The 25,880-nt window shown below is 46.2% G+C and overlaps 1 protein-coding gene across 3 annotated transcripts in view; it reads right to left on the bottom strand.

Annotated features, from left to right (window-relative positions):
* Positions 1-25,880, bottom strand: part of LOC137371845 (anion exchange protein 3-like) — a 562,339-nt gene that overhangs the window by 72,486 nt on the left and 463,973 nt on the right. For all 3 annotated transcript variants that reach the window (XM_068034785.1, XM_068034787.1, XM_068034786.1), the window contains 5 exons: positions 10,088-10,224; positions 9,219-9,399; positions 6,062-6,197; positions 4,498-4,690; positions 1,618-1,729 (listed from right to left, as the gene is read on the bottom strand). In XM_068034785.1, coding sequence (XP_067890886.1) covers positions 1,618-1,729; positions 4,498-4,690; positions 6,062-6,197; positions 9,219-9,399; positions 10,088-10,224 — 759 coding nt within the window. The remainder of the gene's footprint in view (positions 1-1,617; positions 1,730-4,497; positions 4,691-6,061; positions 6,198-9,218; positions 9,400-10,087; positions 10,225-25,880) is intronic.

Here is a 25,880-nt window from a genome sequence, read left to right as displayed (position 1 = left end):
TTCAATTTTAAAATTCTCACCATCATTTTCAAATCCCTCCTGGCCTCGCCCCTCCCTATCTCTGTAATCTCCTCAATCCCCACAACCTCCCAAGACACTGCACTCCTCTAATCCTGGCCACCCCGATTTTAATTGCTCCGCCATTGGCGGCCTAACCTTCAGCTGCCTGGGCCCTGAGCTCTGGAATTCCCTCCCTAAACCTCTCTGTCTCTCTATCTTGCTTTCTTCCTGTAAGACACTCCTTAAGACCTACCTCTTTGACCAAGCTTTTGATCATCTGCCCCAATATCGCCTGATGTGGCTTGATGTGTAATTTTGTTTTATAATGCTCTTGTGAAGCACCTTGGCACACGTTATTATGTTAAAGGTGCTATATAAATATAAGTTGTTGTTGTAACCATTACATCCCTCAATCCCTTCTCCCTCTAGAAACACATTAAAATTGTCTCTTAGAATCAAACAACACAGGAGGAGTCCATTTGGCCCATAACACTAGATTTTTATCGAACACCGTGCTGTACCTGTCCTGGGAGTGTTTGATGGGGACAGTGTAGAGGAAGCTTTACTCTGTATCTAACCCTGTGCTGTACCTGTCCTGGGAGTGTTTGATGGGGACAGTGTAGAGGAAGCTTTACTCTGTATCTAACCCTGTGCTGTACCTGTCCTGGGAGTGTTTGATGGGGACAGTGTAGAGGAAGCTTTACTCTGTATCTAACCCTGTGCTGTATCTGCCCTGGGAGTGTTTGATGGGGACAGTGTAGAGGGAGCTTTACTCTGTATCTAACCCTGTGCTGTACCTGTCCTGGGAGTGTTTGATGGGGACAGTGTAGAGGGAGCTTTACTCTGTATCTAACCCTGTGCTGTACCTGTCCTGGGAGTGTTTGATGGGGACAGTGTAGAGGAAGCTTTACTCTGTATCTAACCCTGTGCTGTACCTGTCCTGGGAGTGTTTGATGGGGACAGTGTAGAGGAAGCTTTACTCTGTATCTAACCCTGTGCTGTACCTGTCCTGGGAGTGTTTGATGGGGACAGTGTAGAGGAAGCTTTACTCTGTATCTAACCCTGTGCTGTACCTGTCCTGGGAGTGTTTGATGGGGACAGTGTAGAGGGAACTTTACTCTGTATCCAACCCCCGTGCTGTACCTACCCTGGGAGTGTTAGATTAGATTAGATTAGAGATACAGCACTGAAACAGGCCCTTCGGCCCACCGAGTCTGTGCCGACCATCAACCACCCATTTATACTAATCCTACACTAATCCCATATTCCTACCAAACATCCCCACCTGTCCCTATATTTCCCTACCACCTACCTATACTAGTGACAATTTATAATGGCCAATTTACCTATCAACCTGCAAGTCTTTTGGCTTGTGTGAGGAAACCGGAGCACCCGGAGAAAACCGGGTGATGGGGACAGTGTAGAGGGAGCTTTACTCTGTATCTAACCCCTGTGCTGTACCTGCCCTGGGAGTGTTGGCAGTGTTTGGGGCACCAACACCCATCACTTAATCTGAGTCACAACGTTTATTAGAAATGAAACAGGTTTCTTGTTGTATACTATGTGGACTTGATTTAAACTGTTGATTATTTCTGCGTTGGCCAGAGTGTAACATACCGATGAGGACCACAGTAGCCTCTGCATTATCTGGGATCTGCTCCATGAGCCTCAGTTCCGATTTCCTTTTATGCCTCTCACTGTGATGGATGTTTGAATGTTTTAACCGTTTCTGAAAAGAAAAAGAGATTTGAGGGAAGTGGAGGATTTGGGTCTGTGTCCTTTATCCCTACTGTACATTCGGCTCATCGTGCCTGGGCTAGCTCTTTGAAAGAGCCATCCAATTAGTCCCACTCTGCTCTGCCCTTTCCCCACAGCCCTGCAAATTTTTCCTCTTCAACTATTTATCCAATTCCCTTTTGAAAGTTACTATTAAATCTGCTTCCACCGCCCTTTCAGGCAGCGTGTTCCAGATCACAACAACTCGCTGTGTAAGAAAGTGTCTCCTTAAGTCACCTCCGTTTTTTTTAACCAACTACCTTAAATCTATTTTCTCAGGTTACCGGCCCTCCTAACAGTGGAAACAGTTTCTCCTTATTTACTCTGTCAAAATCCTTCATGATTTTGAACCCCTCCATTAAATTTCCCCTTAACCTTCTCTGCTCTAAGGAGAACAATCCTAGCTTCTCCAGTCTCTCCAAATAACTGAACTCCCTCATTCCTGGTACCATTCTAGTAAATCTCCTCCTCACCCTTTCCGAGGCCTTAACATCCTTCCTAAAGTATTGGAAAACCCCAGCTCAAACCCACCTGTACCGCAGGGAGTGTCTCTAAAAGAAACCCAACACTGTACAGCAGGGAGTGTCTCTAAATAAGCCTGATACTCTAAATCAGGGAGTGTCTCTGAACAAACCAAACACTGGAGAGCAGGGAGTGTCTTGTTATGCTAGGACCACCTGCAAAGAATGAGGCACATCAATTTTGTCACGAACATTGATTTTTAACTGTGGTTGGAGTGAGGAAATGACTTGTTAAAAAGATCAGCTGTGGCTGGAAAAAACCATTTACATATTAACAGAACATCAAAGGTAAGGAAGATACAATCCACAAGGGCCAGGACTGGTTAGATCAGCTGGTCACGTGACTAACTGGCTATTCCAGGGTTTTCTTTTGAACTGGCCACAGAGAGTTTGAACTGAGAGTGTCTGTTTGCTCCTGGACTGAGAAGATCTCTCCTGTCTGCTCCCATCTCTTTCTCCCAAGCCTCTGAATCTGCTGAAGACGCATGAATCCCAAGAGAGAAAAGTCTCCTACAGCGAACAAGGTTTAAGAAGAATACTGGGCCCCAACGAAAAGCAAGATCTACCTACAATCAAGGATTCTACAGTGAGCGCGAAGAACCGTAACAAAAACTCTTCAGATATTGCCTCAAATTTTTCTACTTCATTTTTCTTCTGCTCCTTTCTGTCTCTATTTGCATGTGTGTATCGTATATGCATGCTAGCGTGAGCGCATCGTGTATCCGTAGGCATTAACCAAATTAGAGTTTAAGTTTAATAAATTTCAACTTTTCATCCTTAAACCTAAGAAAACCTGTTTGTGCTGGTTTCTTTGCCTTATAATTGGAACAAGGATTCATCAAGAGGGAGCTAAAAACACTGTGTTTAAAATTAAACCCTGTTACGGTAAGACCAGGTGAAGGCTGAGAGGGAACCCTAGACACCTTTCTCACCGGGTCGTAACAGTCTCTAAACAAACCCAACACTGCGGAGCAGGGAGTATCTCTAAATAAAGCTAACGCTGTACAGCAGGGAGTGTCTCTAAACGAACACAACACTCTATATCAGGGAGTGTCTCTAAACAAACCCAACACTGCGGAGCAGGGAGTATCTCTAAATAAAGCTAACGCTGTACAGCAGGGAGTGTCTCTAAACGAACACAACACCCTATATCAGGGAGTGTCTCTAAACAAACCCAACACTGCGGAGCAGGGAGTGTCTCTAAGTAAAGCTAACGCTGTACAGCAGGGAGTGTCTCTAAACGAACACAACACTCTATATCAGGGAGTGTCTCTAAACAAACCCAACACTGCGGAGCAGGGAGTGTCTCTAAATAAAGCTAACACTGTACAGCAGGGAGTGTCTCTAAACAAACACAACACTCTATATCAGGAAGTGTCTCTAAACAAACCCAACACTGTAGAGCAGGGATTGTCTCTAAACAAAGCTAACACTGTAGAGCAGGGAGTGTCTCAAAGAAAAAGCTATCAATGTCCTTCCGCATCAAGCACCAAGTCTGGAGTTGGTCACCTGACAGTGCTAAGGAGCTATCTTGCCCAGGGCCCCAGACCAGCACAGGGTGAACCCGCCTTGTTCCTGAGTTACCATCTCTCAGTTTCATACACAGGCTGCACATTCACCAACTGAGCCACAGCGACAGGGAAGGAGTGTCCCTGTTCAGCCCAGTGTAATTTCCTGATCTTTCTCATCCCCGTGTTGAGCATCACTTGCTGCCCAGGAACACTCCAGGAACCCAATCAAAGGCTTATGCCTGGTCCCGGCAATGGTTACAACTTGTTCCATAAACCACCCAAAACCCCCTGATTAAATTCCAGCCTGTAACTCACTCCACTTGGTACCCCTTACTCTGTGGATTGGGACCCCCTATAGATGCCCCCCTCCCCCGATGGGTGCAGGTGGGAAACAGAAGAGGAATAGGTAAGTCAGCCTGCTCTGCCATTCAGTCAACTGATGAATGACCTGTTTCTTAACTCTATTAACTATGTCTACCAACCTTGGGTTCTGTATCCCTTACACAAGAAAGATCTATCAAGCTCAGTATTTCAATATAATTGACTCCCGGCCTCAACGGCTTTGTCAGAAAGTGGAGGTCAGGAGAGGTCACGATATAGGCGCCTTGTCTCCCTCCCTCCTCGACAACTCTCCCCTGTCCACTGTCTCTGACGAATATTGTCGACACTCTCACGAGAGCTCATCCCACCTGAGGTTCAGGCTCTTTCTTCTTGGGGTCTTGCACCTCGATGCTATCCTCCCCCATTAGGGGCACGGTGATGAAGGAGTCTTTCACCATCTTGTGCTCCTGGTGAAGACTGTGAACGGTCAAGGCGGAGGTTTTGGCTGAGCCCGAGACATTCCGAGGGAAAAAGATCCCTTCCTTTTCATCGTTAGGGTGGCTGCAAGATAATGCGGCAGCTTAATCTGACTGCTCCCAGTGCAGCTTAGCACAAAGTCAACCGTCTGAGAGAGATTTATCAGAATGGTACCAGTGATGAGGGACACTAATTCGGTAACATTACCAATCGGTCCATGACAGAGTTAAATAATTAGTCACACTCTCCCTCCCCAGGTCTTTCTACATATGAGTCAGCCATGGTTCAGTGGCTAGCTCTCTTGCCTCAGAGTCAGAAGGTTATGGGTTCAAGTCCCACTCCGGAGACTTGAGCACCTGTTCCATGTTGACACTCCCGAGGGAGTGCTGCACTGTCAGAGATGTTGTCTTTTGGATGAGGCTCCATCTCCCCCTCAGGTTGACGAGAAGGTCCATGGCCATTATTTCAAAGTTGAGAAGGAGTAAGGGGAGAACTCCCTGGCATCCTGGACCAATATTTATCCCTCAATCAATATCAATAAAACAAATCATCTGGTCATTATCACATTGCTGTTTGTGGGATCTTGCTGTGTGCAAATTAGTTGCTGTGTTTCCTACATTACAACAGTGACTAGACCTCAAAAAGTACTTCATTGGCGATGAAGCACTTTGGGACACCCCGAGGATGTGAAAGGCGCTATATAAATGCAAGTCTTTGCTTATAACCCTGTAAACTACCTTTTCAGATATTTATCCAATTCACTTTTGAAAGTTATTATTGAATCTGCTTCCAGATCACAACAACTGACTGTGTAAGAAAACATTCTCCTCATCTCCCCTCTGGATTTTTGCCATTTCCTTAAATCTGTGTCCTCCGGTCACTGACCCTCCTGCCACTGGAAACAATTTCTCCTTATTTACTCTATCAAAACCCTTCATGATTTTGAATGCCTCCATTAAATTTCCCCTTAACCTTCTCTGCTCTAAGGAGAACAATCCCAGCTTCTCCAGTCTCTCCACATTAACTGAACTCCCTCATCCCTGGAACCATTCCAGTGAATCTCCTCCGCACCCTCTCCAAGGCCCTGACATCCTTCCTAAAGTGTGGTGACCAGAATTGGACACAATACTCTCACAATTCCTGCACAATAATGTAGGAAATGCAGCAGCCAATTTGCACACAGCAAGATCCCACCAACAGCAATGTGATAATGACCAGATAATCTTTTTTCGCAATGTTGGTTCAGGGATAAGTAAATATACATAAAGCACACCACCCCCTTGATTAGATTCCAGCCCATAACTCACTCCTGGGTATCTGTCATTCTTTATATAAACCACCCGAAGCCCTCAATTAAATTCCAGCCTGCAACTCACTCGCCCGGTACCCCTAACTCTGTGCACTGGGACCCCGATAGACGCCCCCCCCCCCCACCCCGCGATGGGTCGAGGATACCTGTGTTTGACTAGAAGGGCTCTCAGTACATTGGCCCTGTCTTCAGCTTTGATTTGGTCAGTGATCACCATGGTTTCCACGACAAGCTGGGCAATTCCAGGTAATGTCTTCTGCTCCAGATCCAGCAACACAGCCCCTGCAGGAGATATACACATTGCCTTTAGTAGCACTTCCCATCTCGAGGTAGGTAGAAGCCCTCCTGACCCCCATTTACATTCCCCCTGACCCACGACCCCTCTCACCCCATTTACGACCCCTGACCACCCCCCCCCCCCCGCCTATTCCTATTCCCATGGTTCTTCTTGCCCCTTTTACCCCTCCAATCTCTCCACCTCCGCCGCTTTCCCTCAAGCCACTCATTGAAGAACCTCCGGCTGCTCTCTCCCACTTGAATGCACCTCCCGGCCTCACTCTTTTCTAGTCGATATTTCCTCCCACCCCACCCCATCTCCCAATTCCCCATTCCCTGTCCCTCCACTGCCTCCTTTCCTGACCCCTTGCCCTTTCTGAGCACCATGTTCCATCAGGCACTGGGTAGAAAACCCATGAAAAGGTGGGGCCCACAGACACCCGGTTAAGCCAAGTGGGGTCAGGGGTGTGGTGTGAGGACAGTGCAGTTGTATAACACAAAGCACATCCGTGAAGGGTCACAGATAGATGGCTCAGTTGGTGAGTAAACTGCATGTACAGACCACACAGGCCTCGCGTTTAATCGCCGTACCGTACTGAATGAGTTAGCCTCGTGACAGGCGTTCTATTTGGCTGTTGTTCCTCTGCGTAGGGATGGACAGAGCAGGTGCTGCTCCTGAATGTTAGCTCTCAATCCCTGATGGAAAGGCTATGTGGGTTAAAACTGTACTTGGGTTTAATGCCACACCCCATCACCCACACAGTTGCCAGCCCATTCAGAAAGGACTGAGAAAATTGTTGGGGGGGATCGGGGGAATGATATAGAAACACAAGAACAGGCAGGAGGCCATTTGGCCCCTTCAGCCTACTTCCCCATTCACTTAGATCATGGTCGACCTGCATCTTAGCTCCATTTATCCACCTGGGCTCTGTGATCCTTAATCCCCTTACCCAACATAAATCTACCAATCTCAGTTTTGAGATTTACAATTGGCCCCCAGCCTCAACAACCTTTTTGGGGAGGGAGTTCCAGATTTCCACTCCCCTTGGTGTGAAGAAGTGCTTCCTGTCATCACCCCTGAACAGCCTGGCTCTAATTTTAAGGCTTTGCCCCCTTGTTCTGGACATCCCACCAGAGGAAATAGTTTCTCTCGATCTACCCTATCGACTCCTTTAATTAGATAAGCTCTATACTCAAGGGAATACCAGCCCAGTCTATGTAACCTGCCCTCATAATTTAATGCTTTTAGCCCCGGGATTATTCTGTTGAATCTGCACTGCACCCTCTCCAAGGCCAATATAACCTTCCTGAGATATGGTGCCCAGACTGGGTTCGGTTCTCTAAATAGATGCTAGTCAGAGCTTTAGATAACCATTTCATAATTTCCACCCATAGAGGCAACAGGATCTCCACACTCAACACAGTAACCAGGAGCAGGACCCAGGGATCAATGGGTTTCCAATTCCTTCCCTTTCAAGTTCCGGCCTCTTGCGTTTCCCCCTGGCTGAAGAGTTTAGAACTAAGGGTCATAAACTCAGGATAAAGGGGTCGGCCATTTAGGACTGAGATGAGGAGAAATTTCTTTACTTAGAGGCTTGCAAATCTTTGGGAATTCTCTATCCCAGAGAGCTGTGGATGCTCATTTGTTGAGTATATTCAAGACAGAGATCAATAGATTTTTGGATTCAAAGGGAAGTAAGGGATACGGGGATAGGGCAGGAAGGTGAATTTGATGTAGACGATCAGCCATGGTCTTACTGAATGGTGGAGCAGGCTCAAAGGGCCGAGTGGCTTCCTCCTGCTCCTATTTCTTATGTTCTTCTCTTGCTCCCCGCTGACTTTGCAGGTCAGAATCCCTAGGGAGACCCGAGGGTCTGTTTGTACTGGCAAGGAAAGGGTTAACTCTTCAATGTTCAGTGGGAATTAGAAGTTACCAGACAAAGATGCTTAGCTGATAATGCATTCAGCTGGAAGCTTTCTTTGGACCAGCCGGAGATAAAAGGGTTAAATTATGAGGCCAGGTTGCATTGGGTTTGTATTCCCTCGAGTTTAGAAGATTAAGCGGTGATCTAATCGAGATGTTTAAGATGATTAAAAGTTGATCGGGTAGATCGAGAGAAACTATTTCCTCTGGTAGGGGGAGTCGGGTACGAGGGGGAAAATCCTTAAAATTAGAGCCAGGCCGTTCAGGGGTGACGTCAGGAAGCACTTTTTCACACAAAGGGGAGTGGAAATCTGGAACTCTCTCCCCTAGAAAAGCTGCTGAGGTTGGGGGTCAACTGAAAATTTCAAAACAGAGATTGATAGGACTTTGTTAGGTAACAGTATTAAGGGTTACAAACCAAGACAGATAGTTGGAGATAAGGTATAGATCAGCCATGATCTAATAGATGGCGGAGCAGGCTTGAGGGGCTGAATGGCCTCCTCCTGTTGCTGTGTTCTGAGCTTAGAATCAAACAGGAAGAGTAAAATCATAGAAATTTTAAGGCACGGAAAGAGTCCACTTGGCCCATCATGTCTGTGCCGGCCAAAAAATGATCCACCTATTCTAATCCCACCTTCCAGCATTTGGTCTGTAGTCCTGCAGATTACAGCACTTGAGGTGCATATCCAGACTCCTTTTAAGTGAGTTGAGGGTCTCTGCCTCAACTACCCTTTCAGGCAGTGAGTTCCAGACCCCCACCACCCTCTGGGTGAAAAGGTTTTTCATCATCTCCCCTCTAATTTTTCTACCAATCACTTTAAATCTATGTCCCCTCATCACTGACCTCTCTGCTAAGGTGAATAGATCCTTCACCTCCACTCTATCCAGGCCCCTCAGAATTTTGTACATCTCAATCAGATCTCCCCTCAGCCTTCTCTGTTCCAAGGAGAACTACCTCAGCCTATCCAATCTTTCTTCAGAGCTGCATTTTTCCAGTCCTGGCAACATCCTTGTAAATCTCCTCGGTACCCTCTCTAGTACAATTACAGCCTTTCTGCAAGAACGTGGGCAAGTCAGAACATGCACTTTGTAAGGATACTCACCATGTGCAATGGTCTTCCTCAGCTCCAAGAGGCTGCGGAATGCGAGGGATGCCACGTGCGGTTTTCCCCACTTGTCCGTCTCTGATTCCACATCTTCCTCAAACTTGATCCAGCGAGCAGTCTCATGCCATGTCATTTCATTGTTCTTGCCTACCACCAGCTCGTTCAGCTCAACGAAAACCTGCGTAAACGATGGGGGGTGGGGGGAGGGGAGTGAAATTAATATTCAGAAAGGTGTAGCTGCCCAATCAAACCATGTGAGACTGGGGGGGAGTGGGGTGGGTGCGGTTAGGGAGCAGGAGATGCTAACAGTGCCGGGCATTGGCGCTACTAACCTCCTGTGCCACCCACAGAAATGCCCAATGCTGGCTTAACCCAAGGCTCATGTGTTGGGCTTTTATTGCATCGCCATGGCTCAGTGGATTGCACTTTTCTCTCTAACTCTGAAGCTTGCGGCTCCAGAGACTTCAGCCCTATAATCCAGGCTGACACTCCCAGTGCAGTACTGAGGGAGTGCTACACTGTCGGAGGTGATGTCTTTCAGATGAGATGTTAAAACCGAAAGATCCCACAGCCACAATTTTGAAGAAGAGCAGGGGAGTTCTCCTCAGTGTCCTGGGCCAATATTTATCACTCAACCAACATCACTTAAAAAAAAATGATCTCGTCATTATTTCGTTGCTGTTTGTGGGAGCTTGCTGTGCGCAAATCGGTGTTTCCTACAACAGTGACAACATTCGGGAAAAAAAACTTCATTGGCTGTAAGTTTTTTTTAGGATGTCCTGTGGTCATGAAAGGTGCTATATAAATGCAAGTCTCATGATAAATTGAGCACTGAGGGAGTGAAGATGTAGAAGGATGTTGAATACCTCATGAGGTTTGCTGTCGGGCCGATACTTTTTCATGCTGGTTGGGGGCATTTTCACGCTAGCTTTACTCATTTGACTTCTCAATGGTTTCTTGACCAGATGCCTGCGAACCCCAGGATTGTCCTCAAAGCGATGGCCTGTGGACGAAGTAGAAAGTTGGGTAGGGAAACTTCTAGATACATCAAAACTTTTGCCTAAGTGTATGCATCGGCATGATTTGTGTGCATTCAGTCTTTTTAACCCCCTCAGTGGTAGCACTCTCATCTCTGAGTCAGAAGGTTGGGTTCAAGTCCACCCAGAGATTTGAGCACAAAAATCTAGGCTGACACTCCCAGTGCAGTACTGAGGGAGTGCTGCACTGTTGGAGGTGTCGTCTTGCAGATGAGATTTTAAACCGAGGCCCCGTCTGCCCTCTTGGGGATCCCTGATATTCTGGCCAATATTTATTCCTCAACTCTCATCACAAGTACAGATTATCTGATCTTTTATCTCATTGTGGGAGCTTGCTGTGCATAATCTGGCTGCCTGATTTCCTACATTATAACAGTGACTATTCTTCAAAAGACCCCATTGAATCTGAAGAGATTTGTAATGTCCTAAAGTCACGAAATGTGTTCTATAAATGTGAATCTTTCTTTTTTTAACTCCCTGTCCCTCCCTCCTGCCCCCTGCCATGGTGTTCTCAATTCCCCACGCCCAAGTTAACACATCACGTTGACCTCCACAGTTGAGATGTTGAATGGGTTAAGGTGGGGCTTTTCAGTTCGGGGAAAGCATGGTCACAATCCAGCAACTACCAGGATCCTAACGGGTTCACCATGCAAACCCCCAATGGACCAAAAGCTTCACAGTAAATCATCGCATGGAATCCGAATTAAATACATCCCTTCTTGTTCACTTTAGGGCAGAGCAGAGGGAGTTTTGCTCTACATCTAATTCTACTGTACCCAACCTAATGGGCCAAACCTCTTCCCATTCACTCCCATTGTACAGAATCCCAATGGATCAAATCCTTTCCCATTCCCTCCCAATGTACAGAATCCCAATGGATCGAATCCTTTCTCATTCACACCCACTGTACAGAATCCCAGTGGATCCAAACCTCTTCCTATTCACTCCCATTGTACAGAATCCCAATGGATTAAACCCCTTCCCATTCATTCCCATGGTACGGAATCCCAATGGACTCAAACCCCTTCCTATTCACTCCCACTATACAGAATCTCAATGGATCAATCCCTTTCCCATTCACTCCCACTGTACAGAATCCCAACAGATTAAACCCCTTCCCATTCACTCCCCCTGTACAGAATCCCAATGGATCAAACCCCTTCCCATTCATTCCCATTGTACGGAATCCCAATGGACCCAAACCCCTTCCCATTCACTCCCCCTGTACAGAATCCCAATGGATCAAACCCCTTCCCATTCATTCCCATTGTACGGAATCCCAATGCACCCAAACCCCTTCCCATTCACTCCCGTTTGACACAATCCCAATGAATCAAATCACTTCCCATTCACACCCATTGTGCACAATCCCAATGGATCAAACCCCATCCCATTCGCTCCCGCTGTAGAGAATCCCAATGTATCAAACCCATTCCCATTCATTCACACTGCATGGAAAAAAATTGCAGGACTATGGGCAATGAGCAGGGGGAGTGGGATTAATTGGATAGCTCTTTCAAAGAGCTGGCACAGGCACGATGGGCCAAATGGTCTCCCTCTCTGCTGCATGCAACTATGATCGCCTTGTCTAACTCATTCTTTTCCAAGATTTCCAAGGTACTTCTCTCCCTCAGTCTCCCCTTCCTCCTACTGTTACAACACAAGACTGGCATCATTTAATTCCACCATCCACTTTCCAATTGCTTTCCTATTCTTCTCAGCCTCCCTCGATGGTGCCCTGCATTATGAGACCCATCACTTCACTTGTAGTTTTTCAGCTAAAACAGCAGGTGGCAGAAAGGACCTCCCAATCCGTTGAGTTCTCTGTGCCAACGTGGATAGACTCCAAAAAATTGGAAAAGGCATTAGGTCTGAAATAAGGGTAGGGAAGGCAAGTGGGAGATTGCAAATGGTGCTGTTAATATTGCCCTTCACATAAAATAAATGATTCTGATCATCTTAACGGTACAGTGACTTAAATTCAGGGCAACATTTGGATTGATTAAGTAAATAACAAATTGACTCCTTCAACACTCCGACAATTAAACTGAGTGAATCATTCCCTTTTACCCACTGTGTACTGTACATGTACAGGAGCTGACAGTGAGGCATAATGAACAATAAATTGTTGTTTTAAACTAATGCTACTTTTTGATAAAGCACCTCCGAAAACGAATAAACCTGAATACGATTGCTGTGCCTCCTCTCTACACCTGTACGTCTGCAGTGAATTGGACTGAAACGTCTGTTAGAGAGCGGAACGAATTAAAGCAAGAAAGGAGTGATTCTCGTCACTGGCAATGAGTAATTGAACTCAGGTCACTTGGCTTTTCAGCAGATCTGAATGCAGGCAAATACTGGAGTTTACATAAAAGAATAATAAATGCACAGGAGTGAGTTACAGACTGGAATCTAATCAAAGTGTTCAGGGGTTTATATATAGAATAACAGATACCCGGGAATGAGTTACAGACTGGAATATAATCAAGGGGTTCGGGGGTTTATATACAGAATAAGATACCCGAGAGTGAGTTACAGACTGGAATCTAATCGATGGGTTCGGAGGGTTTATATATAGAATAACAGATACCCGGGAGTGAGTTACAGACTGGAATCTAATCGATGGGTTCGGAGGGTTTATATATAGAATAACAGATACCCGGGAGTGAGTTACAGACTGGAATCTAATCAAGGAGTTCGGAGGGTTTATATATAGAATAACAGATACCCGGGAGTGAGTTACAGACTGGAATCTAATCAAGGGGTTCGGGGGGTTTATATATAGAATAACAGATACCCGGGAGTGAGTTACAGACTGGAATCTAATCAAGGGGTTTGGAGGGTTTATATATAGAATAACAGATACCCGGGTGTGAGTTACAGACTGGAATCTAATCAAGGGGTTCGGAGGGTTTATATATAGAATAACAGATACCCGGGAGTGAGTTACAGACTGGAATCTAATCAAGGGGTTCGGAGGGTTTATATATAGAATAACAGATACCCGGGAGTGAGTTACAGACTGGAATCTAATCAAGGGGTTCGGAGGGTTTATATATAGAATAACAGATACCCGGGAGTGAGTTACAGACTGGAATCTAATCAAGGGGTTCGGAGGGTTTATATATAGAATAACAGATACCCGGGGGTGAGTTACAGACTGGAATCTAATCGAGGGGTTCGGGGGGTTTATATATAGAATAACAGATACCCGGGAGTGAGTTACAGACTGGAATCTAATCGAGGGGTTCAGGAGGTTTATATATAGAATAACAGATACCCGAGAGTGAGTTACAGACTGGAATCTAATCGAGGGGTTCAGGAGGTTTATATATAGAATAACAGATACCCAGGGGTGAGTTACAGACTGGAATCTAATCGAGGGGTTCGGGGGGTTTATATATAGAATAACAGATACCCAGGAGTGAGTTACAGACTGGAATCTAATCAAAGGGTTCGGTGGGGTTTATATATAGAATAACAGATACCCAGGAGTGAGTTACAGACTGGAATCTAATCGAGGGGTTCAGGGGGTTTATATATAGAATAACAGATACCCAGGAGTGAGTTACAGACTGGAATCTAATCAAGGGGTTCAGGAGGTTTATATATAGAATAACAGATACCCGGGGGTGAGTTACAGACTGGAATCTAATCAAGGAGCTCGGGGGGGTTTACATATAGAATAACAGATACCCAGGAGTGAGTTACAGACTGGATTCTAATCAAGGGGTTCGGGGGGTTTATATATAGAATAACAGATATCCAGAAGTGAGTTACAGACTGGAATCTAATCAAGGGGTTCGGAGGGGTTTATATATAGAATAACAGATACCCAGGAGTGAGTTACAGACTGGAATCTAATCAAAGGGTTCGGTGGGGTTTATATATAGAATAACAGATACCCAGGAGTGAGTTACAGACTGGAATATAATCAAGGGGTTCGGGGGGTTTATATGTAGAATAGCAGATACCCAGGAGTGAGTTACAGACTGGAATCTAATCAAGGGGTTCGGGGGGTTTATATATAGAATAACAGATACCCAGGAGTGAGTTACAGACTGGAATCTAATCAAGGGGTTCGGGGGGTTTATATATAGAATAACAGATATCCAGAAGTGAGTTACAGACTGGAATCTAATCGAGGGGTTCGGGGGATTTATATATGGAATAACAGATACCAGGAGTGAGTTACAGACTGGAATCTAATCGAGGGGTTCGGGGGATTTATATATTGAATAACAGATACCCGGGAGTGAGTTACAGACTGGAATCTAATCGAAGGGTTCGGGGGGTTTATACAGAGAATAACAGATACCCAGGAGTGAGTTACAGACTGGAATCTGATCGAGGGGTTCTGGGGTTTATATATCGAATAACAGATACTCGGGAGTGAGTTACAGACTGGAATCTGATCGAGGGGTTCTGGGGTTTATATATAGAATAACAGATACCTGGGAGTGAGTTACAGACTGGAATCTAATCGAGGGTTCGGGGGGTTTATATATAGAATAACAGATACCTGGGAGTGAGTTACAGATTGGAATCTAATCGAGGGTTCGGGGGGTTTATATATAGAATAACAGATACTCGGGAGTGAGTTGCAGACTGGAATCTAATCGATGGGTTCAGGGGGTTTATATATAGAATAACAGATACCTGGGAGTGAGTTACAGATTGGAATCTAATCGAGGGGTTCAGGGGGTTTATATATAGAATAACAGATACCTGGGAGTGAGTTACAGGCTGGAATCTAATCGAGGGGTTCGGGGGGTTTATGTATAGAATAACAGATACCCGGGAGTGGTGGTGACGGTCTGGAATGCCCTGCCTGGGAGGGTGGTAGAGGCAGGTTGCCTCACATCCTTTGAAATGTACCTGGATGAGCACTTGGCATGTCATAACATTCAAGCTTTGGGCCAAGTGCTGGCAGATGGGATTAGGTAGACGGGTCAGGTGTTTTAATGCATCGGTGCAGACTCGATGGGCCGAAGGGCCTCTTCTGCACTGTATTATTCTGTGATTCTGAGTGAGTTACGGACTGGAATCTAATGGCGGTGTTTGGGGGGTTTATAAATAGAATAACAGATACTCGGGAGTGAGTTGCAGACTGGAATCTGATCGAGGGGTTCGGGTGGTTTATATATAGAATAACAGATACCCGGGAGTGAGTTACGGTTTGTAATTCACTCCGATGTATCCATTATTCTTTTGCAAATAATTACAAGTTTTATTTATTTACTTAGAGCAGTGGAAGCTGAGTCACCGAATATACTCATGGCTGAGTTAGACAGAATTTTGATCTGAATGTGAGTCAAGCGTCATTGGGAGCGGGCAGGAAAGGGGAGTTGAGGCCAAGAATAGATCAGCCACGATCTTATTGAATGGTGGAGCAGGCTCGAGGGATCAGTCTGCCAACCGCTCCAAGTCAGTGTTAATGCTTCACATCCCCTGGCTCCTCATGATCTAAACCCATCGACTTATTCATGCAAGTCAGCAATGTGCAACCTAACACACCGTTCAGTACACACAGCTCTCCCTGTGTAACACACTGTTCAGTACACACAGCTCTCCCTGTGTAACGCCCTGTTCAGTACACACAGCTCTCCCTGTGTAACACACTGTTCAGTACACACAGCTCTCCCTGTGTAACGCCCTGTTCAGTACACACAGCTCTCCCTGTGTAACACACTGTTCAGTACACACAGCTCCCTGTGTAACACACTGTTCAGTACACACAGCTCCCTGTGTAACACACTGTTCAGTACACACAGCTCCCTGTGTAACACACTGTTCAGTACACACAGCTCCCTGTGTAACGCCCTGTTCAGTACACACAGCTCCCTGTGTAACACACTGTTCAGTACACACAGCTCCCTGTGTAACGCCCTGTTCAGTACACACAGCTCTCCCTGTGTAACACACTGTTCAGTACACACAGCTCTCCCTGTGTAACACACTGTTCAGTACACACAGCTCTCCCTGTGTAACGCCCTGTTCAGTACACACAGCTCTCCCTGTGTAACACACTGTTCAGTACACACAGCTTTCCCTGTGTAACACACTGTTCAGTACACACAGCTCTCCCTGTGTAACGCCCTGTTCAGTACACACAGCTCTCCCTGTGTAACACACTGTTCAGTACACACAGCTCTCCCTGTGTAACACACTGTTCAGTACACACAGCTCTCCCTGTGTAACGCCCTGTTCAGTGCACACAGCTCTCCCTGTGTAACACACTGTTCAGTACACACAGCTCTCCCTGTGTAACACACTGTTCAGTACACACAGCTCCCTGTGTAACACACTGTTCAGTACACACAGCTCTCCCTGTGCAACACACTGTTCAGTACACACAGCTCTCCCTGTGTAACACACTGTTCAGTACACACAGCTCTCCCTGTGTATCGCCCTGTTCAGTACACACAGCTCTCCCTGTGTAACACACTGTTCAGTACACACAGCTCTCCCTGTGTAACACACTGTTCAGTACACACAGCTCTCCCTGTGTATCGCCCTGTTCAGTACACACAGCTCTCCCTGTGTAACACACTGTTCAGTACACACAGCTCTCCCTGTGTAACACACTGTTCAGTACACACAGCTCCCTGTGTAACGCCCTGTTCAGTACACACAGCTCTCCCTGTGTAACACACTGTTCAGTACACACAGCTTTCCCTGTGTAACACACTGTTCAGTACACACAGCTCTCCCTGTGTAACGCCCTGTTCAGTACACACAGCTCTCCCTGTGTAACACACTGTTCAGTACACACAGCTCCCTGTGTAACACACTGTTCAATACACACAGCTCTCCCTGTGTAACACACTGTTCAGTACACACAGCTCACTGTGTAACGCCCTGTTCAGTACACACAGCTCTCCCTGTGTAACACACTGTTCAGTACACACAGCTCTCCCTGTGTAACACTCTGTTCAGTACACACAGCTCCCTGTGTATCGCTCTGTTCAGTACACACAGCTCCCTGTGTATCGCCCTGTTCAGTACACACAGCTCACTGTGTAACGCCCTGTTCAGTACACACAGCTCTCCCTGTGTAACACACTGTTGAGTACACACAGCTCCCTGTGTATCGCCCTGTTCAGTACACACAGCTCACTGTGTAACGCCCTGTTCAGTACACACAGCTCTCCCTGTGTAACACACTGTTCAGTACACACAGCTCTCTCTGTGTATCGCCCTGTTCAGTACACACAGCTCTCCCTGTGTAACACACTGTTCAGTACACACAGCTCTCCCTATGTATCGCCCTGTTCAGTACACACAGCTCACTGTGTAATGCCCTGTTCAGTACACACAGCTCCCTGTATATCGCCCTGCTCAGTACACATAGCTCCCTGTGTAACGCCCTGTTCAGTACACACAGCTCTCCCTGTGTATCGCCCTGTTCAGTACACACAGCTCTCCCTGTGTAACACACTGTTCAGTACACACAGCTCTCCCTATGTATCGCCCTGTTCAGTACACACAGCTCACTGTGTAATGCCCTGTTCAGTACACACAGCTCCCTGTGTAACGCCCTGTTCAGTACACACAGCTCTCCCTCTGTATCGCCCTGTTCAGTACACACAGCTCACTGTGTAACGCCCTGTTCAATACACACAGCTCTCCCTGTGTAACACACTGTTCAGTACACACAGCTCTCCCTGTGTATCGCCCTGTTCAGTACACACAGCTCTCCCTGTGTAACACACTGTTCAGTACACACAGCTCTCCCTGTGTATCGCCCTGTTCAGTACACACAGCTCCCTGTGTAACACACTGACCGGACTTTTAATTGGGCTGCAACATCCTGTGCGAGCCCGCCTCTGCCGAGCCTGGGGAGCCAGACCGGGATTTTACAGTCCCCAGGCCCATCATTGGTCTTGGGCGGGACTTGCACTTCCTTGAGGCAGGAAGTCCCGCCTATTGGAGCTGCTGGCCAATCAGCGGGCCAGCAGCTCTTAGTCCCAGTGGCGCCACTGGGAGCGGTGGTCACTGCTGGGACTACACCCAGCCATCGTAAGCAAGATGAAGGATGGCCCCGGAACCAAGGTAAGTTTTTAGGGCCTCGTCAGGGACAATTGGCCAGGCCCCCACGAGGAAAGGGGGGTCAGTTAGGGGGGTGGGGGAAGTGTTGTGCATTGGGGGCAGGTGGGGCTTCGGGGGCGGCCCTCCATGGGGCACAGGGTGCCCAATCAGGAGGCCCCCACCCCCCAACCTCCAGCCCGCAAGAAGGCCGCCAGGTTTTACCATGTGGGGTTCTTGAGGCTTGTGCCATTCGGCTGCCGTGGGTAAAATACCCGCGGCGACGGGCAGAGGCCCTTAAATGCCAGTTAATTTTCCACTTCAGGGCCTAGGGCAGGTGGACTGTTTCTCACCGCTGCCACTCCGCGTAATATTGCAGTGGGGCAGGAGGTGGTCGGGGAACGGCCCCCTCCCCCTTGCCTCCCACTGAATTTTATGGCCCCCCACCCAGCCACCAGCCCACTTGTTGGCAGGGCCGTAAAACTCCGGCCACTGCTCTGTAGATACGCTGGCGCCCCTCCTACATCTAAAGTTGTGGTGCCAGCGCTTTGTTCACATGCCAGGTAAAAAACAGCTTTCCCCAACCATGCAATTCATACAGCCAGTACTCTGCAGTGTCACCGTGCTCTGCTGCACAGTCCCATCAGACGAGTGAGTATTAACGACCTGAATTCACAGCCTGTTCTTACTCACCAAGTCATTGTGGCATAGAAGGAGCCATTCAGCCCATCGAGTCCGTGCCAGCTCTCTGTACAGCAATCCAGTCAGTCCCATTCCCCGCTTTATTCCTGAGCCCCTGCAAGTTTATTTCCCTCAAGTACCTATCCAACTTCCTTTTGAAATCATTCATCGTCTCCACTTCCAGCACCCAGGTCATCATCACCCGCTACATAAAAAAGTGGCCCATTTGCACATACTGGAAGCTACATATATTAATACAATAGGACCCTGTTCTTTGCAGACAGAAAGAACATGTACAAACATTGCGCCTGTTTCAGCTAAACAAAAATAAGTGACAGCTATTCACTGGTTCATTCCTCAGGGTAAAGCCTTGGCCAATCAGAGTCAAGCTGCCTGGTTTAAATTTCAAACAAAGCTTGGAAGTTAACCTTCTTCAGTCACTGTAAACTGGTGCATTCTCCATGGCAACGCATCTACCAATCAGAGTTCACCAGCCAACCAATCAGCACTCTCTTCTCATACAGTATAAAGTTGTTGTTTTGCCTTACATGGTATTCTTTCAGATTGTCCTGATGAATGCAAGACGCAAAGCTTCGACAACATGTCTCTATTTTCAACAATACTCAAGTTCCATACTGTCAAACGACTACTAAAATAGTTCTTCCTCATATTTCCCCTGCATCTCTTGCCCAAAACCTTAAATCTGTGTCCCCTGGTCTTTGTACCATCAGCTAACAGGAACAGTTTTTCTTTGTCTACCTTATCTAAACCTGTCAGAATCTTATACACCTCTATCAAATCTCCCCTCAATCTCCTTTTCTCCAAGGAGAACAACTGCAGCTTCTCAAACCTAAGCTTGTAGCTAAAATCCCTCATTCCTGGAAACATTCTGGTTAATCTCCTCTGCACCCTCTCGAGGACCCTCACAGCATTCCTAAAGTCTGGTGCCCAGAACTGGATGCTATACTCTAGTTGGGGCCTAACCAGAGCTTTATAAAGGTTCAGCATAACTTCCCTGCTTTTGTACTCAGCCTCTATTTATGAAGCCCAAAATCCCGTATGCTTTGCTAAACACTCTCTCAATATGTCCCAGCATCTTCAAAGATTGATGTATATGAACCCAGAGGTCCCTCTGTCCCTGTACATGCTTTAGAACTGTGCCTTTTACTCTATATTACCTCTCCCTATGCCTTCTGCCAAAATGCATCACCTCACACTTTTCTGCATTAAATTCCATCAGCCACTTGTCTGCCCATTCTGCCAGCCTATCTAAGTCCTGTTGCAGTTGACTGGTATCATCCTCACTGACTGCCACACCTCCAAGTTTCAAATCATCGGCAAATTTTGAAACTTTACTCTGTATTCCAATATCCAAGTCTTTTATATATATCAAATAAAGCAGTGGTCCCAGCACTGACCCTTGGGGAACACCACTGTCTACCATCCTCCAGTCTGAAAAACAATCATTTACCATGAATCGCTGTTTTCTGTCCTCAAGCCATTTTTTTATCCAACTGGACACGGACCTTCCTATTCCATGAGCCTCAATTTTGTTAACCAACCTTTTATGTGGTACTTTGTCGAACGCTTTCTTAAAATCCATATAGACAACATCCATTGCTTTCCCTTCATCAACCTTCTCTGTTACTTCATCAAAAAAATTCAATTACATTAGTTAATCAAGATCTGCCAAATCCATGCTGCCTGCCCTTATATAACTCAAAAATCTCCAAGTGCCTGTCAATTTGTTTTGCCTAATTATGGTTTCTAAAACCTTACCCACCACTGATGCCAAACTGACTGGCCTGTAGTTAGTAGGAATGTCCTTACATCCTGTCTTCGCTCTGCAATCCTCTGGCACCTCCCTCATATCCAGGGAAGATTGGAAGATTATGGCAAGCTCTTCTGCTATCTCCACCCCACTTGCCTTCAGCAACCTGGGATGCAAGCCATCCGGAGCAGGTGACTTATCCGCTCTAAGCATGGCCAGCCTTTCCAGTACATCCTTCTTATCAATTTTCACCCCTTCCATTACCCCTACCATCTCTGCTTCTATTGATATTTTGTCAGATTCCTCTTCCTTAGTAAACCAGATACAAAGTACTCAAAGTATATAGCTAGAGCCTTTCCCTGTGCCTCTAAGCATATATTATCTTCTCTGTCCCTCATAGGACCCGCTCCACCTCTTACTACCCACTTAATATTTACACGCCTGTAGAATTTCTTTGGGTTTTCTTTTATGTTAACTGCCATTCTATTCTCATTCTCTCTTTGCCAGACCTATTTTCCTCTTTACCTCCTCTCTTAACTTGGCTGGGTTCTCACTTGAAGAATTCAGCTGACATGCATCATACACCCTCTTTTTTTGTTTCATCATAACCTCCATCTCCTTTGTTATCGAAGGAACCCTGTTATTGGTTCCCTTATCTTTCTCCCTCATTGGAATGTACCTAGCCTCTACCTGAAGCATCTCCTGAGATTTTCCTGACAGTCTCTGGTACCATTTTACCCTGGCCAGATCCCCCCTCCTCCAATTTAGAAGTTCTACTTTAGATTCTTCCTTGCTCTTCTCCATTACTAATCTAAACCTGATGATACGATGATCAAGGTTGCTAAGGGTGAGGGGAAACCCTCAGATTCATCTAAAATCCAGTCCAATGATATGTTCTGGAACCTGTTTCTTTTCATTCTGGACGGAAGGACAATGGTCAATTGGCCTCCATCTACTTCTTCATGATATTTTGTGACCTGTTTTTGCCTCGCACCATCAGCCCTCTTGTCATTCAATTTCTTCTGCCTTCCACCCTATCACAGACCTTTCCTTTTACTCTTCCCACCCCCCCCCCCGCCCACTTTTCCTGCCTCTGCACTTGCTTAAAACCTGTTACATCTCTGACTTTTTCCAGTTCTGATGAAAGGTCATCGAGCTAAACATTAATTCTTTCTCACACCACAATGCTACCAGCCCTGTTGAGTACTTCCGGCATTCTCTGTTATTATCCCACAAAGGCGTCCAACCAGCGATGGAAATCCCTAATTCTAAAAGCTGGCCGGACCCAGAAAGGACCCCACCTTAGTGCATTGCTGAGAGGGGCATGGGGGGTGGTGGGGGGGTCGGATGGTGAACGGAGGCGGTCACCTTAAGCATTATTCCATAGATAAACCCCCAGAACTCCTCGATTAGATTCCAGTCTGTAACTCAATCCCGGGTATCTGTTATTCTATATATAAACCCCCGAACCCCTCGATTAGATTCCAGTCTGTAACTCACTCCCGGGTATCTGTTATTCTATATATAAACCCCCCCTGAGTCCCTCGATTAGTTTCCAGCCTGTAACTCGCTCCCGGGTATCTGTTATTCTAAATATAAACCCCCCGAACTCCTCGATTAGATTTCAGTCTGTAACTCACTCCCGGGTATCTGTTATTCTAAATATAAACCCCCCGAACTCCTCGATTAGATTTCAGTCTGTAACTCACTCCCGGGTATCTGTTATTCTATATATAAACCCCCCCGAACCCTTCGATTAGATTCCAATCCGTAACTCACTCCCGGGTATCTGTTATTCTATATATAAACCCCCCCGAACCCTTCGATTAGATTCCAATCTGTAACTCACTCCCGGGTATCTGTTATTCTATATATAAACCCCCTGAACTCCTCGATTAGATTCCTGTCTGTAACTCACTCCCGGGTATCTGTTATTCTATATATAAACTCTCCGAGCCCCTCGATTATATTCCAGTCTGTAACTCACTCCCGGGTATCTGTTATTCTATATATAAACTCTCCGAGCCCCTCGATTATATTCCAGTCTGTAACTCACTCCCGGGTATCTGTTATTCTATATATAAACTCTCCGAGCCCCTCGATTATATTCCAGTCTGTAACTCACTCCCGGGTATCTGTTATTCTATATATATACTCCCCGAGCCCCTCGATTATATTCCAGTCTGTAACTCACTCCCGGGTATCTGTTATTCTCTATATAAACTCCCCGAGCCCCTCGATTATATTCCAGTCTGTAACTCACTCCCGGGTATCTGTTATTCTCTATATAAACTCCCCGAGCCCCTCGACTATATTCCAGTCTGTAACTCACTCCCGGGTATCTGTTATTCTCTATATAAACTCCCCGAGCCCCTCGATTATATTCCAGTCTGTAACTCACTCCCGGGTATCTGTTATTCTCTATATAAACTCCCCGAGCCCCTCGACTATATTCCAGTCTGTAACTCACTCCCGGGTATCTGTTATTCTTTATATAAACCACTCCGAACCCCTCGATTAGATTCCAGTCTGTAACTCACTCCTGGGTATCTGTTATTCTATATATAAACTCCCCGAGCCCCTCGATTATATTCCAGTCTGTAACTCACTCCTGGGTATCTGTTATTCTATATATAAACTCCCCGAGCCCCTCGATTATATTCCAGTCTGTAATTCACTCCCGGGTATCTGTTATTCTTTATATAAACCACTCCGAACCCCTCGATTAGATTCCAGTCTGTAACTCACTCCTGGGTGTTATTCTTCTTTGCGATAACTCTTAACCTTTAACTCTCAAACATTAAAATCTCTGACAGACATAAATCTGCTGCTCCATATATCAGTACTGAAGCCCTGTCAGAAAATCTCATGTAAGCTACTGTTCCTTAATACCTACGTTGAACTCACCAAGGGTTTTTCAACAGCACCTTCCTAACCTGCGACCTCTACCAACTAGAAGGACAAGGGCAGCAGATGCATGGGAACATCACCACCTGCAAGTTCCCCTCCAAGCCACACACCATCCTGAGTTGGAACTATATCGCCGTTCCTTCACTGTCGCTGGGTAAAAATCCTGGAACTCCCTTCTGAACAGCACTGTGGTTGTGCCTACACCCCAAGGACTGCAGTGGTTCAAGAAGGCAGTTCACCACCACCTTCTCAAGGGCAATTAGGGATGGGCAATAAATGCTGACCTTGCCAGTCAAGCTCACATCCCATGAATGAATATAAAAAAATTTAGATAGTTTATTCTATTGCTCACATCCCTGGTGACAGACCTGTAATCATTAGCCCTTCACTAAAGTGCTATACAGCTCTCTCCAGACATAATCCCTGTTGTTTCGGCAGGGCACTTGGCTCATTGCAAGTGGACATGTTGTGAACATCTCACAGACCCAAGTGACAATCCTGTCATAACTTTGAAGGTGGCGAGGTAATTAAGAAGGCTGATAAATAAGCAAACGGGATGCTTGGCTTTGTAAATAGAAGCATGGAGTACACAAGCAAACACCACCCAAACCTCTTGATTATGTTCCAGCCTGTAACTCAGTCCGGCTAGCCATTATTCCTTTTTGACCTTAACTCTCAAACTCTGTTAAACTTTCATAAATCACTGGTTAGGCCTCTGTTGGTGTACTGTATCCAAATCTGGGCAGCACACTTTAGGAAGGATGTCAGGGCCTTGGAGAGGGTGCGGAGGAGATCTACTGGAATGATACCAGGGATGAGGGATTTCATTTAATGTGGAGAGACTGGAGAAGCTGGGATTGTTCTCCTTAGAGCAGAGAAGGTTAAGGAGGTGATTTAATTGAGATGTTCAAAATGGTAAAGGGTTTTGATAGAGTAAATAAGGAGAAACTGTTTCCAGTGGCAGGAGGATCAGTAACCAGAGGGACACAGACTGTAGGTGGAGCTGGAAGAGGAGATGAGGAGAAATTTTTACGTACTGAGTTGTTGTGATCTGGAACACGCTGCCTAAAAGCTGTGGTGGAAACAGATTCAATAGTCACTTTCGGAAGGGAATTGGATAAATATTTGAAAAGGAAATATTGCGGGGTTATGGGAAAAGAGCAGGGAATTAACTGGACAGCTCTTTCAAAGAGCCAACACATGCAGAAACAGCCAAATGGCCACCTTCTGTGTTGTATCATTCAATACTTGTTATGATTCAGTGATCAGCCCCTCCATGACGTGCCCTTCTTTGAAGGTTGAAATGACTTCGATTTCCTCTATGAATAAGGACAGTTGTTGAGAATCTCCCTGAGCTCCAAGTTTAGCTCCTGCACTTTCTACAAGTGACCAAGGGTAAGCCGTGCACAAGAAGCTCAAACATCTCTCGCACTCTCTGAAAAGATGCTTGTCAGGTTCCCAAAAGCTAGACTTGTTCACCTGATTCTGTCACTGTGTCCCATGCTCGTGAAAAGAACAGGCATTTAAGGAAAAGCCAATGCCAGTCATTGACGGACATGTAGAGTTGCAAAATCCTAATCTCTCAGCAGTTACACCAACCTGGCTTGGATTAATTTGTTAACATCAAACGCATCCTTGAGATCTAGAGTGACTCTCTTGATAGACAGCACTGTCAGCGGAGTAGTCCTGGAGTATTCTAGCACCTTTGCCAGGATTTGCCATCTTGCCCTCAGCCCTTTCTTGCCTCCTGTATGGCAGACTGTTGAACGGGATCTGTCACTTCCTCAGAAGTAAACATTGGGTGAGGGTCAACAGGGACCCATTTTCTAGTCAGATCCCCTCTGGGGTGTACACTTAGTCCTCACTCTGTTTCTTCATCTTCATTAATGACCCAACTGATGTCATAAAAAGTGACATTGTTTTCCTTGCTGATGACACCAGCCTCGTCAGCCATTAAAATTCTCAGTTTTTTGCCAGTTCTGATGAAGGGTCACTGACCTGAAACGTTAACTCTGCTTCTCTCTCCACAGATGCTGCCAGACCTGCCGAGTATTTCCAGCATTTCTTGTTTTTATTTCAGATTTCCAGCATCCGCAGTATTCTGCTTTTATTAAAATTCTCATCCCTGGTTTCAAATCCCTCCATGACTCTGCCTCTCCTCCATTCCCCATCCCTTCCTCCCCGCCATAAATCTCACTATCCTGCAGCCCTACAACCCTCCGAGATCTCTGC

Source organism: Heterodontus francisci, chromosome 7 (genome assembly GCF_036365525.1).
Source record: "Heterodontus francisci isolate sHetFra1 chromosome 7, sHetFra1.hap1, whole genome shotgun sequence".
NCBI classification, from domain to species: domain Eukaryota; kingdom Metazoa; phylum Chordata; class Chondrichthyes; order Heterodontiformes; family Heterodontidae; genus Heterodontus; species Heterodontus francisci.
This window is presented reverse-complemented; position numbering and strand designations above follow the sequence as displayed.